A 14,336-nucleotide genomic window follows, 5' to 3' on the forward strand; every position below is an offset into this window, starting at 1 on the left:
AACTGCTTCTCTCAAAGGAGAAACAGGAGGTGGAACCAAGTTACAAGTATGGCATTTATCTTTTCTTGGCTAAGTGTATAGAATGTATAAACCAGAGTATCATCCTATATATTTTATTTTGTTATATTTATATATGTTTATTTTGTTTGTTAAAGAAAACAAAGGGTGGTTCAGAAGATATATAGATATATGCTACATTCAGACTATTATCATGTGGTCCCCAGAAAAACCCAGCAGAACATACTATTGAACTGAGGTAGCTGGTGAAACTACAGCAAACATTTAAGCCATCATCAGAACATATACATGCAAGTGAGTCTTCATAAGACAGAAGCTGTTCAGAGTCCATAAATTTGTCAAATAAATTACCAAATATATTTTCAGGATACAAAAGGCAAAGCCTTAATACCCAGTTTTGGTTACAAAACCTTCCATCAATAAACTTAAGACAAGAATGCCAAGTTGCACATCACATGGACATAGATAACAGCAATACATACAGACAAAAAATGCAAATGCTTCACCACAAGGAAAAAGAAAAACCAATAAAAAAAACCCAAACAAAAAAAACAGAACATGCATTTTCTTTATCACTCATCAAACGTGAAAAGGCCATTATTTTACTGGAAATAGGGGCACACTGATGTACATTTTTCATACACACTATCCTCTGGAACTACACTTCTGTTCTTAATTACTCTTACAAGAGGAGAGGATGTACTACTAGTTGTAGCTATAGAGCTGTAGCTAAATGAGCACTCATTTCTGACATGCAGCCTCCTAAAATGGGTGCCCAAGTTTATGCACTGAGTGATTAGTTGATGCAGCTAGGAAATATAAACAAGGGTAAAATATGGGTACCATAACAGTTGGTTCTCACCTTTTCTGGCTGGTCTTGAAGAGGAGTAGAGGCTTTGTAACCCAGCTGTAGCAACATTGCTTCTGCTGCATTTCTTTTAGCTATTTTCTTGTTTGGGCCTGTTCCAGTAGTAATCTCACTGCCTATTTTTACCTTAAAAAGAAAATATCGATCATAACTATGATAAAAGCAAGACTCCTTAATATCACCACGTAATAATCTAGCTGACCCACCAACAACCATCAGCTCTTTTGATGAAGATGCAATCTTGGAAAAGGAAGAATAGAGCAGAAGGGGACTACAACGCTGCTTCACCCAGAGGAGCTTGCTTAGATTTTTCAGAAGGTCCCCAGGCTCAAACCAAAGAGCTTTTTCTCTATCTCAGTGCACACACAGTTGTCTCTCCCTTCCACCAGCCTCTGTGCCAACACCATTCTCCCTGTTGAAGTCACTCTTGCTCCTCCTCCAGAACAACAGAGGCACAAACAATGACCTGGAGATTTAAACAAGAGTGGTTTCTAAAGAAAGATGAAAACCATGTTCCCATCCCTGCCCCTCTGTGGCATTGCAAGGAATGTGGGGGCTGGGGTTGCTTTCTTCTCTGCACCTACACCTGACCAGCTTTTGTCAAAATAATCTTTGACAAGAAGGTTCCTCGATGGCCCTGTGGTCTCTGCACTGCACAAATGGTTTCTGACAACCTAGAAGCATTTCATAAAACTTGGAGCAACTAAAGCCTCAAATAAACACAAATTAGAGGCAATGGATATTCACAGAGTATGAGGCTCTAACTTATTCCTTGGGTTTGGTACTACACTTGAAGCTGTATGTGTTTGGTTTGTGATATTAGCGCTGTCACTGCTATTCACTAATGCAGGACTTATAACTCTTTGACTGCTGTATTTTATTCTGTCCATTAAGCCATTTTATTCACTAAAATTTCTCTTAAAACAGCATGTGGTATCAAGAGTGTGTTTAAAAGTAAAAAAAACAAAACAAAAAAATAGCCAAATGATTTGAACAAAGGAAACCTTGCAGGTCAAAAAACTGGAACAGTCCAGAAGGAGCTTTAAAAAAAATTGTAAAAACATATACAATTTTAAATAAATACTAAATGTCACTTAGTAATTTTCTATTCAATATTTATTCACTTTCTTCAAGTTACAATGCATAAATATTCCAGAAAGTTTTAATTCTTCTTTACTCAAATACCTATTAATTCTACATACAATGAAGAGGTTGTAAATAATAAATATCATCAATATCCCTTCGAAGTATATATATATGTATAAGTAAATTAAAAGATCTGGCTACCTAAGACAGAAAAATCAGTAATTTTGAAAAAAATCTCATCTTCTATGTAGTTTGGAAACCACATATAGAAAATATTCAATCTGCTACAAGTTTATATGCAATAAAATTGAAGGGCTTTAATGGGACAAGACAAAATGGTAATTTATAGTATAGCTCACGATAAATCAATGTGCTGCTATTTCTCAGACCTGTAAAACTGGTTTAGCTATTATTATAACCTCTATCAAGGATTAAAGGTCTGACTACAAAGAGAAAGAGGCTTTCTGAAATTAACTTTGGGAACAGAACACCAACTAATGTCATCAGAAGTTTTCTTCTGTTTATCTAGTGGTCAGGACAAGTAATTGGATCCATTTCATCACATCTAAACTTGCTCTTTGTGTGACATATAAAAATGAACATATTATCTCTGGATATTTTACTTCCACATTCAATTAAATTAAATGAAAACATTGTTTAAGTAGTTTATACAAAGGCTTTTTATTCTGATAAGGCTTTTTGCATGTCATAACGAATCCACTGAGACTTCCTGAAGGCAGGAGAAACAGCAGTCTGATTTTAGTGTGAAAATACCACAAAAGGGTAAAAATGTGGCTATGGTTTTCAAGAGCATATGCAATAAAGCAACTGACCTATAGAATTTCTTTCCTTTCTAGACAATGGAATCTTCTGCACATTCACTGCTTTTAAGATTATTATTTTTTTTATTCAAACCAAAGTTTTGACCATTATTGAGACTCTTCCAATCAAAAATTCTCAGCCTGTCTTTCTAATACTGGACTGTGTTACAGAATTCTCTTCTGGTGCCTTACATACAAGGACAATTCCTGGGGGGGGGGGGCTGAGCAAGGGAAAAGCTATGGTCTATGATATTTTCAAGAAGAATAAGTTGGAAATCCACGTTTATGCTCATAAATCAAGGTCTGTGACAAAAGGAACCCAACGTCTGCTTTTGTTTCAGAGAGAAAAATAAGACATCAAAAAAGACTACAGAGATCCAAGGAAATGAAGATTGCTGGCCTGGCTTGACTGACAGGAAGGAAGGACTTTAAGATCTCAGTGAAAACAACTAATTTTCTGGAGAAGGTGGTTCTGGCACATCATAAATTTTGTTTGTGATCAGAAGTGACAAGTTCAGGTATAATGCTCTCAATTGTCCTGGCACAAAATTATCCCAGAGTGAAAATGTGATGGGACAAATTCCATCCTGTTCCTAGCCTTCTTGAACCTGCTGTTGTGCTATCTAAAAAAATACCAAGGTTTTAATATCAAATATCAAATATTTGTGAGTCGTTTTAATAAAAAAAAATTTAAAAAGCATTAATGATCTACTGTTTCTCTATTAGGTCCAGAGCCTTTAACTATACAGGGTAAAACACATGATGGAAGGATTGTTCTGTGGTATTTCAGATATGAACAAAGGCACAAAGAAACTGAAAACACTATTTTTTAAAACTAAAATCCTTGGTAGTATGGAGATATTCTTACCCATTATTTCAGGTTATTTTTTCATATTGCAATCCTCTGATCAACAACAGCAAAAATAAATTTTGCAAAGGAGAAGTATCACAGAATCACAGAATCACAGAATATTTAGGTTGGAAGAGACCTTCAAGATCACCAGCCCAACCTTTGACCAACACCATAATCTAAGTACTAATCTATGTCCAGGACCAGGACTAAGGACCAGATCCAAAAGCCTTGTAAATGCCTCCAGGGATGGTGACTCCACCACTGTGCTGGGCAGGCCATTCCAATGCCTGAAATAATCAAATCTAATAATCAAATAGAATATAATCAAATAAATCATGAATCATCAGGGTTAAGACAGAAACACTCAAGTGAAATGAAAATGTGAATACCAAAAATGCAGAACTACTACACGAAAAGCATCTCTTTCCATTTGCTTCACCAAGAGAAAGAAGGAAGTTCAAACAGGCTTTGATATTGTATTTCAGACTCTGAAACTGCATAACTGGCAGTAAAGCAAAGAGCTAAACACAGAGGGATGCACTTCATATTATGCCCCCATTTTGCTGGAGTTTGAACACAACACAGTGAGGGCATTATCTCTAATTTGACAGCAGATGATACCTGCATAACAAATTCTCGACGGCGAGGCATTCCTCTCTCTGAAAGAAGAACATACTCTGGCTCCTTCTCCTTTTTGGCCTGTTGGATCTGAGCCAGGCGACTGATGGGATTCATTCCTTGACCATATTCTGGTCCAGTCTAAAACAGGTTTAAAAGAAAAGAATCATTCTTTCATCATATATCCATATGACCATTATGCTGCTTCAACAAATTATTTACTAGTGTTACCTCTTCTTTAATACTCCCTTTGAGAGAACAGGAAGTAAATTTCTTCCATCTTCTGGTTAGGAGACAGAAGAAAAGAATTCTCAGGCTCACAACTGTGGTAAAAAATATGAACCTATTGTGTGCCACTTTTGCAGACAGTGTTCATACCTGGCATCTGTAAGCCCTCATCTATCTATGGAGGTCCTACAGGGATGATGAAAATTGGCAGATTCATCAGTCAATTATACATTCTTGCCCTATTTCTATGAGCTTTTCCCCTCATCCCTTAAAATAGGTTGCTATAGTGCTGGAACACGCAGCACACTAAGATAAAATGGGATTTTCATGGGGACAAAAATGATTTGCCATATAACAAGGGAGCTTCATCCCTCAGCCTTCCTGCCTTCCTTATCCACACTCCTGCCTTACACCCTGCAATGCAACCAGAGGTGTAGAAGGTTTCCTCTCCTTGTGTGCCATAATGATTCATCTTCAAAACACAGTGAAGCTAGAGAGGAGCATCTCCAATGGCAAGAAATGTTGCCACCCAGAAAGTACTTCAAACACTCAACAGACAATCAACCTCACAGTAACATGCTGAAGCGAATGGCTGGTGAGGGAATTGAGATGATGGGGGGAAACAAAAGGACTGAGGTCTGTCCAAGGCTTCACAGACAAGTGAAAAACTGCAGTCCTTACATCTAGTTTTGAAATCCTTTTAAGATGTTATTACTCACATGGCAAACAATCTCTCAGAGCAAACAGCTATGAAAGATCTTAAGAAAAAGAAATTAAGACCCGACCCAAATTATCTGAATTAAGATTTAAATGATTTATCTACCATAACACAAAGAATGAAGTTGTAAATGTAAATGGCCTTTGAATGTAGAATTGTTTTTACATTACTGATCTATTTCCTTTTCATTTGCAGAATAAGACAAGATCAGCAGCCATGCTTATTTGAGCTTCTTAAATAAGAACAAACAAGTCCTCCAGAACCTAAAGAGATGACCAGCATCTGAAGGCAAAGACCAGAGAGGGATATTGTATTAGGAAAGCTGTGCAGCATAGCATACATACTGTAACTGCTGAGGATGTTAGAGAAGATGTAGGTGAAAGAATTAAGACAATGTCATGCACAAGGGCAGCTGTGTGGGCAAGAAGCCAGGCAGAGACAAAATGCAGAGCAGGCTAAGTGCAGCACATAAGATACAGCCTCATAAATACATAGACAAATATAAAAAGTTATTGTCACTTTTTTTGATGCTAATCATGTGCAGGTTAAATCAAAAAAAAAAAAAAAAAAAAAAAAAAAAAAAAAAAAAAAAGGGCACAATGAAAGCATTCCAGAAGTAAAAAAATAAAAGCCTTCTACAGATGTAGGTTATTTTGACTATTAATGTCTCCTTCTGACATGTCCAACTTTGCATAATTCAATTTAAGATCATAATGATTAATGATATATGATAATATAAGAGATTTTTACATTACCCTTAGCATCTTTCTTGAGAAAAACTTTTGAAAGTGAGAAAGCCAGAGCAAACAGCCTTTTCAGATCTTCAGCTTTAAAGCTGCATTAATGCTAGTGCTTTTTTATTAAATAATAGGTTTTGAGAATTAAGATCCCCGGAAATTTAGTAGAAGCTGGGCATAGAATTAACCTAGTTTGTTGTTTTTTTTTTTAAATCACTCATTCTGTCTTGAAGGCAAATGAAAAGAGGATGATGATGGAGAAAATCTTTTGTACATTTTCCAAACCCAGTTTTGCACTGCCCAAAGTATTTGCTTATTCTAGATGGCTTTTCTCTTGGTTGCTCCTACAGTACCCTGCACTCAGTGTACTGAGTATACAGATTTCTAATGATCAATACTTCTAGTAAAGTAAGTATTGATTTACTTAATTTTACAATCTATCAATATAACACTCAATGAAGAATAAGTTCAAGCTATATTTCTATAATGCTGTCCAGATAATATAATGAAATCTGTGGACATAACATCATTCAGAAAAATTGAAATGTTTTGTTTTTTCTTAAACTAACAAGAGGCAAAGATACAAAAAGAGATTAAATTTATGTCTTAAATCTATATTTTGAAGCAGGAGGTTTGGACATGAAGGTTTTCTGCCTTTTCCTGCAATTCTAGTCTCAAGTCTAGTTCCCAATCCACACAGTATGGGGCAAAAGTAACACCAAAAAGAAAGTGAACAACTCTCCACTGTTATGTACAGCAACCTAAAATTAGTATGAAAGGCTACTAATGTGCCTTTACATATACTTTAATTACTATTAAAAATGGCAGGCATTAGGAAAAGACATACAAAGAAGTCTAAATACTTCCTCACAAAATAATACTTCCCAAAATAAAATGAAACGTAGCAGATTTTGGCTACTTCCACATTTCATCTTCTGCACTGATGACATTAATCTGATTAGTTGTTCAGTGCTGAGATTAAATAGTGATGCTTCATAAATATATGGACACAACGTGGCTGTTTTGTTACATTATTGGGAACACTACTCACTTCAGATGACCCTTTAGTTTTGTATGAATTTAGGATGAGTAGACAAACCAGAGCCACAGACTGACTGAATTGTAGAAGCTGCAATAAATCTACTGCCAACAAGAATAAAAGCATCATTTAGGAAGCTGGAGATCACAAGAATTGAGAGCATCTAAAGGACACCCCACAAGTGCAGCAAGAGATAGGACATGTTTTAATGGAGGGATGGATCAAAGTCTGTAATTCTGCCACAAGCTGGTCTCAAGTCAATTTTCTATCTATTTTTGAAAGCTAAAGAGTGTTATCAAACACAGGCACATGAAACAAAAAAAAAAATATTGTCCTATGGTGCTTGACAAGTGGCACACTAGGCGGAGATGTCAACATACTCTAAGTAACTTTTCAAATCTTTCAAAAATCAGAAGCCACAAAACTCCCAAACTGTGCTCCAGCTCTAGTTGTACCGTGCAGCATTTCCCATATATTTGCTCTTTCATATCTCTCCCTCTTCAAACTGGCCAGGAGGGAACAACTAGGGAGAGAACCACCATATATGCTGGTAGGGGCCTCTTAGGAGAGATGAGGCTGAAAATTCACATAGTTGTACACAGCTGCTTGGAAGGTTTGATCCTCCACTAGACTTGAATCAAACTACTGAAGACTTCAGTGCCACAAGCGTGGTTCTTAAGCCTAGCATCTTACAAGCCATTATATTTGAGAATTTCACATCATTCTCACAGTTTAAAAAACTACCAGAATATTCAGACAAGCAAAAAAAGTAACAGAATCAGCAGAAATTTACAAAGAGCCTTTTATTTAAAATCTGAGTACCTCTGTTACTTTCTGAGCAAACATGCTTAATTCTGTCAAAGGCAGACACATACCTTCAATATTGTTTTTGGACGTTTTTTAAAGTAAAGTTTTGGCTTTTCAATCACAGGAAGAGGAGGAAGTTTCTTAAGTTCTTGTAGGACAGCCATTGCAGCACGTTTCTTTGAAAGTTTCTTACTGTTGCCTTCTCCTTCTGCAGTAAATTCCCCTACTGTAACTCGTGTAACAAAGCTTTTCATGTGAGGAGGTCCACTTTCTTTAATCACCTTTTAAGCAAAAATAACATAAAGTCAGATCACACTATTAGAATATAACTCAGTACTTGTGTTTCTTCAATGTGCTTACTATTAATGCAGCTTTCCTGCTAATTGAAGATGAGTTTTCATACAATCTGGACAAGTATTAATGTCAGTGCTAGGCCTGAGGACAAAAAAAAACAAACCCTAACCATGATATTCAGCATTTCACAGAGAATAGAGTAGACCTAAATTTTTCAGAAACACTTATACAGCCCTAAAGCAACATGCAATAATAATGCATATTTAAATCAAGGCTGCCTTTTTTGTCCTTGCAAAGTCATTCACATACTAAATAATTTCAATTCATGAAGGTCTACCAGACTTTGGCTATTTTTCTCCATACAACATATGTAAAGTTGTGTTTATATACCATCACTTCAGCCCATTTGTATTTTTTTTTCTGTTATCATTTAAACATAGCATGCTCACACACTGTCCCAAACTTCAGCCTGAGAGGTCTATATTTTAATGCTGCCCTAGCTGCAGGCAGCATGCCTGCTTTCAACCCTTATCTTGCCAAGAATACACAGCTCAGAGCAATATCCTGTACATTTAAAAGGCTGCCACAGTCCTCCCTCCACACTCTCAGCTGTCCCTTCCACAAGGTACAAGAAGGAATTACCAAGAGCCACCATAACTCATACAAAAGCCAATGACTTAAAAATTCCCATTTATTCATTCCCTTCCAAACTTATTCAGGATGACAATGAGAAAACCCATTTGAAATACTTCCCACTACTAAAGATAACAACAACACAAACTAACAAAAACCAAAAGTTCTGAAAGTTGTGCCTTCCTTTAGCTTCTTCTGTCTTCTTTTTCCCATAATACACACAAGCCTCCTTTTAGGAAGCCATACTGTTAGGATGCATTCAGCAACAAACCCACAAAAAAGTGCTAAGACAGCCATCTCTTCACGTATGCCCCATTTACTGGTCTGGACAGTGTCTACCAGGAATTAAGAGACTTCCTTTGGGAAAAGGTTCAGTGATTTTGTTTGATGGGCGGAAGCAGCTCCCTAATTTAATCTTTGTATATGTAATGTGTATAAGGAGACATTAGAGATCTGACAGGCACCTCTTTGTATTATCTTCAAAATCAATACAAATACATATTTTTTCAGTAGGTGCAATTACACTAAACCATTCGCTGAGGAAGTGTAATGCCTGAGTGCAAGGGAATTGAGGTCTAAGTGCTAGGGCCTTCTTGGTGTAATAACTATATTTTTAATGGGCTGAAACCTTCAACCTTAATATTATTACAACATGTTTCGTATTAAAGTTCTTTTTATCAAGGTCATGTCCCTTGCATTATTTAGTTTTGCTGTTACACTGTAATGAGGTCTCCTTAGGCTTGTATTTCTTTTTTAAGCTCTCTTTTGTGGCAACTTCACCCAGTAAATACAATTAGCACAGCATATATCAATAAAAAGACACAAAATGAAAATTAACAGACAACTTTGTCTGCATTTTCCCAGAATAATATGGCATCTGTGCCAGCACAGGGTTGTATTTTTTTTTTTTTTTTAATTTTTTTGTGGTCCAGGAGTGTTCCCACTCTTAAGATTCCAGGTAATAATTTCAGAGGTATTTTCAAGATTACCTCACTTAAAGGTTGCCCACTAATGCTTCACCGTGTGAGACAGCAGTGGTGTTTTTGAGGCATGGACCCATGCTGAGCCACAGGCAGCTGCACCTGCCTGCATCCTGCATCCCAGAACTGGGATGAGCCCAGAGCCAGGATCTCCCTCTCTCAGGCACAGCCAGGCTTTGTGTTGGTGCTGAACACCTTCATAACACTGCAGTGTGTCCCACTTTTTCAAGGGTGTATCTTAAGCCATTCCTGAACATGGCTATTCAAATATTAGAACACCTTGGCTATAAAACATGGCTAAATTAACCTTACTAAGATCTTTAATCTTTATGTGGTCTTTCTAATACCATTATATAGGTGTTTCTACTTACATGCAATATAATGTATTAATAAAATACACAAGAATGTCTATACTGACCAGATGAAAAAGGACAAAATAACTTGCCTAAGAAATATAACTGCAGAGTTCCTAAAATATTAGTTTTATGTACATTTTTTCATCTATATAAATGCAAGCAAATATATCCACATATATATATATAAAAGAATGTTAATACAAAAACAGGTTATATTTTCATATATATATGAAAATGTATTTCTTAATATAAAACTAATCTAGTCCGCTGTGTTTTTCATCTTTTAAACTTTTAAGTATGTGTCACAAGGTAAATAATTGGCTGGAAAATATTCAAGACTGGGGTTTTTTTGAGTGCATAAATGGAAAAAAGTCTGTGTTGTCAATGGAATGAACCCCATAGGATTCAGGCGGGATCCAGATCAAGATAAACATCCAAATTTGGTAATTTAGTAAAAAAATATTTACCTAACAACATTTTTGGTTAACCCCAGATTTTAGATCTTTTTACTCCATGTGATTTCAAACAGTTGTTCTGTAAGCTCAGGGACAGAAAACACTATAAAGAAATTCAGCTTTTGCTATCCAAGAACACTCTATACATTAGTACATTAGACTATTTCCTCAGTTGAAAGATACGACCCGTGGACCAAATCATGGCTAATTTAAAGCTGAGAATTTGATTAAAGGTGACAGTTCAATACACTTTTCTTTTTCTGTTCCACTGATTTAAAGAATAACTCCAGCAAGAGAAAACACATGGGGCCAAAACACATCTAAGGTCAAGTTACATCAAGAGTGAATTTGGCTCACTTTAATGAATCATGCTGACAAATGAAAAACAGCAGTACAATAACAACGAAAGACCAATGCTGCTTCAATCATTAACAAGACTCCAGGTAGAAGTATGCAAAAGATTATGGCAAGATTAAATGGGCATTAAAAAAAAAAAATAACAGAGGAGACAACAAACAGATCAACAAACACATCCGCGATGATCTAGAAGTTTTAAAATACTGATATATTCCCATGTGCTTGTGCAGGCAGACATGCCAGATTTAAAGTTTAAAAATAATACCAGTCTTAAAAAAAAAAAAAAAAAGTCTGGACTTTTCATTAAAACTGGAGTGAGGGAGGGTGAACATCAAGCAAAATCCAAATGAGAGCTACTCAGTATGTGTCAGTCATCCAATCTGACAGCATTAATCCCCAGGAGAGCAGGAGTCAGATGGGTGCAGAACTTTCTGTTGAGAACTTGCTCAGTCTCCCAGAGTCAGCAATTGGATCTGTTCCTGGTTCAAAACACAGAATCTCTGCCTTACTGTGCTGTGGTTGGGTCACAAGAAACTGCTCTGCTTTTTCCCAGCGCAGCACTGGAAGGGGATGGAAGAGCAGAAAATTTGCCAGCTCAGGTACTCTATCCTCTCACTCCTGATACTGAGAATGACAAAAATACTTTATTGCATTTGCTACGTATAAAGAATAAGCCAATCCAAAGAAAAATAGTGAAAACAAAATTACACTGTGAAGCATCCCAATGTCTTCTAATATCTGAAGCTGTTGACCTCATGTTCTCTAGGCTCACCCAACCCCTTACTGACTAGTTGGGAATAAAAAAAAAACCTAAAATGTATGTTGCAAGAGAACTGGAAAAAAGCAAGATTTTAGGTTACTTTCAAGAAGGGAATAAGCAACAAAATGACCATTTCACAGTTATTTTACCAATTCGTACAGCAATCAGTTCTGCAGCCCTCTTTAAAAATTGTTCATTAAGAGTCTAACTTAAAATTTGATGAATAAAGGTTAGCTAAGAATGCATCAGTGAGAAATCTGGAGTAAAGCTTGATCTTTGTTAGAACTAAAGGTTTTTATTTTAGATAACCATCTAATAGATTTTCTTAAAACCAGTCCTGAAGTTCCTAGCCATTAAAACTAGCCATATTACATGCAAAAGGCTGTCCCTATTTTCCACCTATTTTGCAATTCTGAGGACATGTTTACACAGAACTTTATGTATCTTTATGACCATAGCTTAGTTGCATAACACAGCACTGTTGGAACATTGGCTAAAGATTCGTCAGCTGAAGAAAAGGCAGATCATTTTATAGCTATCACACACAAGAAAAAGCTAGAGAAAGCTTTGATGCCTGCCTGGAATAACACAAAACCATTTGTAAATAAAATCCTATTAGAAACGTCAGATCCTGAGGATTACCCATAATTGCTTAGCAGTTTTATTGAAATATAAGCCAGTACCAAGTTCAATCAAAACTCTGTTTAAGAATGTCACTTATACTTAAAGGAAGGAAATAACACAAAACCTGTCAGGAGAGCAAGAAACTGTCTTTTTTTCATTGTTGTTAACATTCTTTGGCAAGTCACACATTAGACTTTTCCTGTACTAAGTATCTCTGCCTTCATTCTCCCCTTAGCAAATGTTCTACCTTAAATAAGCTGAAATACAGGAATGAGGTTCAGAAGACATTTGAAGCACTATCCCTCCTTTCTTTTAAACCTTCAAGTTACTCTGTGACCTGTGACTTTTCATCTCCTTGCATTTTTAGGCATCCACTCGTATGGAACTTTTCCAAATACTTTTAAATCCTTAAGGTAGAAAATCATGTGTGAAAACCAAAATGTTAATTATAGGCTTCCCTTTTGGGCATGTGTTTCCATTATGTCTGATTTTTGTAAGAAGAGCAATGTTCTTTCCATGTACCTGAAGACTGATACAGAAACACGCCCAGACATTGCAGTTTTATCCTTGAGATTCTACTTAACTTTAACATATATTTTCTTGTATGTTAAAAAAAAAAAAAGAGGGTGAAGAAACCCCAGTTTGAAAGTCTGGTAGTTCCTCCCACATTAGCTTTTTACAACTGACTTTCTCATCGGAAAATTTTTCCTCTTGCTATCACTCATTCTCCCATAGTTAGTTCACTGATAGAATTGGAGCTCTTCCAAGTATTCTTTATTTTATTAGTTAAGGCAAACAAAGGTGTCAGGAGCAGGTTCACAAATAAACCCATACAAAGTTAAAAAAAAAAAAAAAAAAAAAAAAAAGGCATAAATTGAGATAGATAAGGAGTCAAACAATGTGGAAGATAGGATACCAATAACTTTCTAAAAACACCACATTGAAGGCAAAGTGCCTTTTGTAGTGTATGAATGCCCACAGTTTAAGACAAGATTTGGCTGACTGTCCTGAGGATTATTCAAAATAAAGATTGATTATAAACCCACAGCACTGAACTGCCTTTCTGCCATCCACTTGTTTGCAACCAAATATTAGGTCTCTAATTCTTCTGAAAAAAACATGCAATTTAAGAGTAAAAACTCAAGTGTCTTAGACTCTGATACACTACAATTTTTTAATTTATATTTTCCATTAATTTAAATGTCATATTCATAATGTATTGGTATTTTTAACTGTGTGGCACATTCTTTCTAATACTGTCTTAGCAAACAAATAAGTATGTAACACGTACCTCAAAACTGACAGGTATATTGCGCTTCAAAGCAATTTCAAACACTACACTGATCTCAGACTTGTTTGCATCTTTATCATCTTCCGATTCTTTTCCTGTTTCTCCATTCTGAAAATGAAGAATACATAATCACATTACAATTTTTAGAAGATAAAGACATATAATGTGCTTTTTCCCAAATTTCTCAATGACTTTTGAGTTCTCCTGTCATGCTATAAATCAGTGTTTGTCCATCCACCTCAGCACCTCATTAACAGACATCTGCTGACTGTGAAGACACATGTAATGCACTTATGCTTCATAATAAAGAAACATATGCACACTATTTATAAATTAGTGGTAAATAGCAAAATAACTGCCATGGATTTTAGCTTTCTTAATGACATAGATAATAATCATCTGAATACACACTTCTTGTATCAAACACAAGGATCCAACAGATCCTTTGGCCTGTTTCTCAGTCTCTCGGTGGGTAACCCTTCTAAGCAAGGAGGGTTCTAACCCTTCTAAGTCCAGAAGACTGTACTTCTCCCAGAAAAAATTCAGTTAATCACTCTCACACTTTGACTGGGTCACCAGGTTACAGGTGTCCTCAGCAGGTCCAGCTGGTTAATGGCCCCTCCATCAACTTCCCTCTGGGAGTTATGACCAGTGTGAAAAGGTAGTGACAGAGAACAGCTTGCTCAACACAGAACGTTATTTATTTATCCATAGGAACATAACAAACAGAGAAGCTAAGAGATAAAACAACAAAAGACACATGCAAGCATTATCCTGCCTAAAATTCAGTTTT

The 14,336-nt window shown here is 36.1% G+C and overlaps 1 protein-coding gene across 3 annotated transcripts in view; it reads right to left on the reverse strand.

The window, feature by feature from the left end:
• The window catches only part of STAU2 (staufen double-stranded RNA binding protein 2), a 141,757-nt gene that overhangs the window by 93,416 nt on the left and 34,005 nt on the right, over nt 1–14,336 (reverse strand). For all 3 annotated transcript variants that reach the window (XM_071737786.1, XM_071737784.1, XM_071737785.1), the window contains exons 6-9: nt 13,544–13,651; nt 7,862–8,074; nt 4,268–4,405; nt 881–1,012 (exon numbers count right to left, since the gene is read on the reverse strand). In XM_071737786.1, the coding sequence (XP_071593887.1) occupies nt 881–1,012; nt 4,268–4,405; nt 7,862–8,074; nt 13,544–13,651 (591 nt within the window). The remainder of the gene's footprint in view (nt 1–880; nt 1,013–4,267; nt 4,406–7,861; nt 8,075–13,543; nt 13,652–14,336) is intronic.

This window comes from Heliangelus exortis, chromosome 2 (assembly GCF_036169615.1).
Source record: "Heliangelus exortis chromosome 2, bHelExo1.hap1, whole genome shotgun sequence".
Lineage (NCBI taxonomy): Eukaryota > Metazoa > Chordata > Aves > Apodiformes > Trochilidae > Heliangelus > Heliangelus exortis.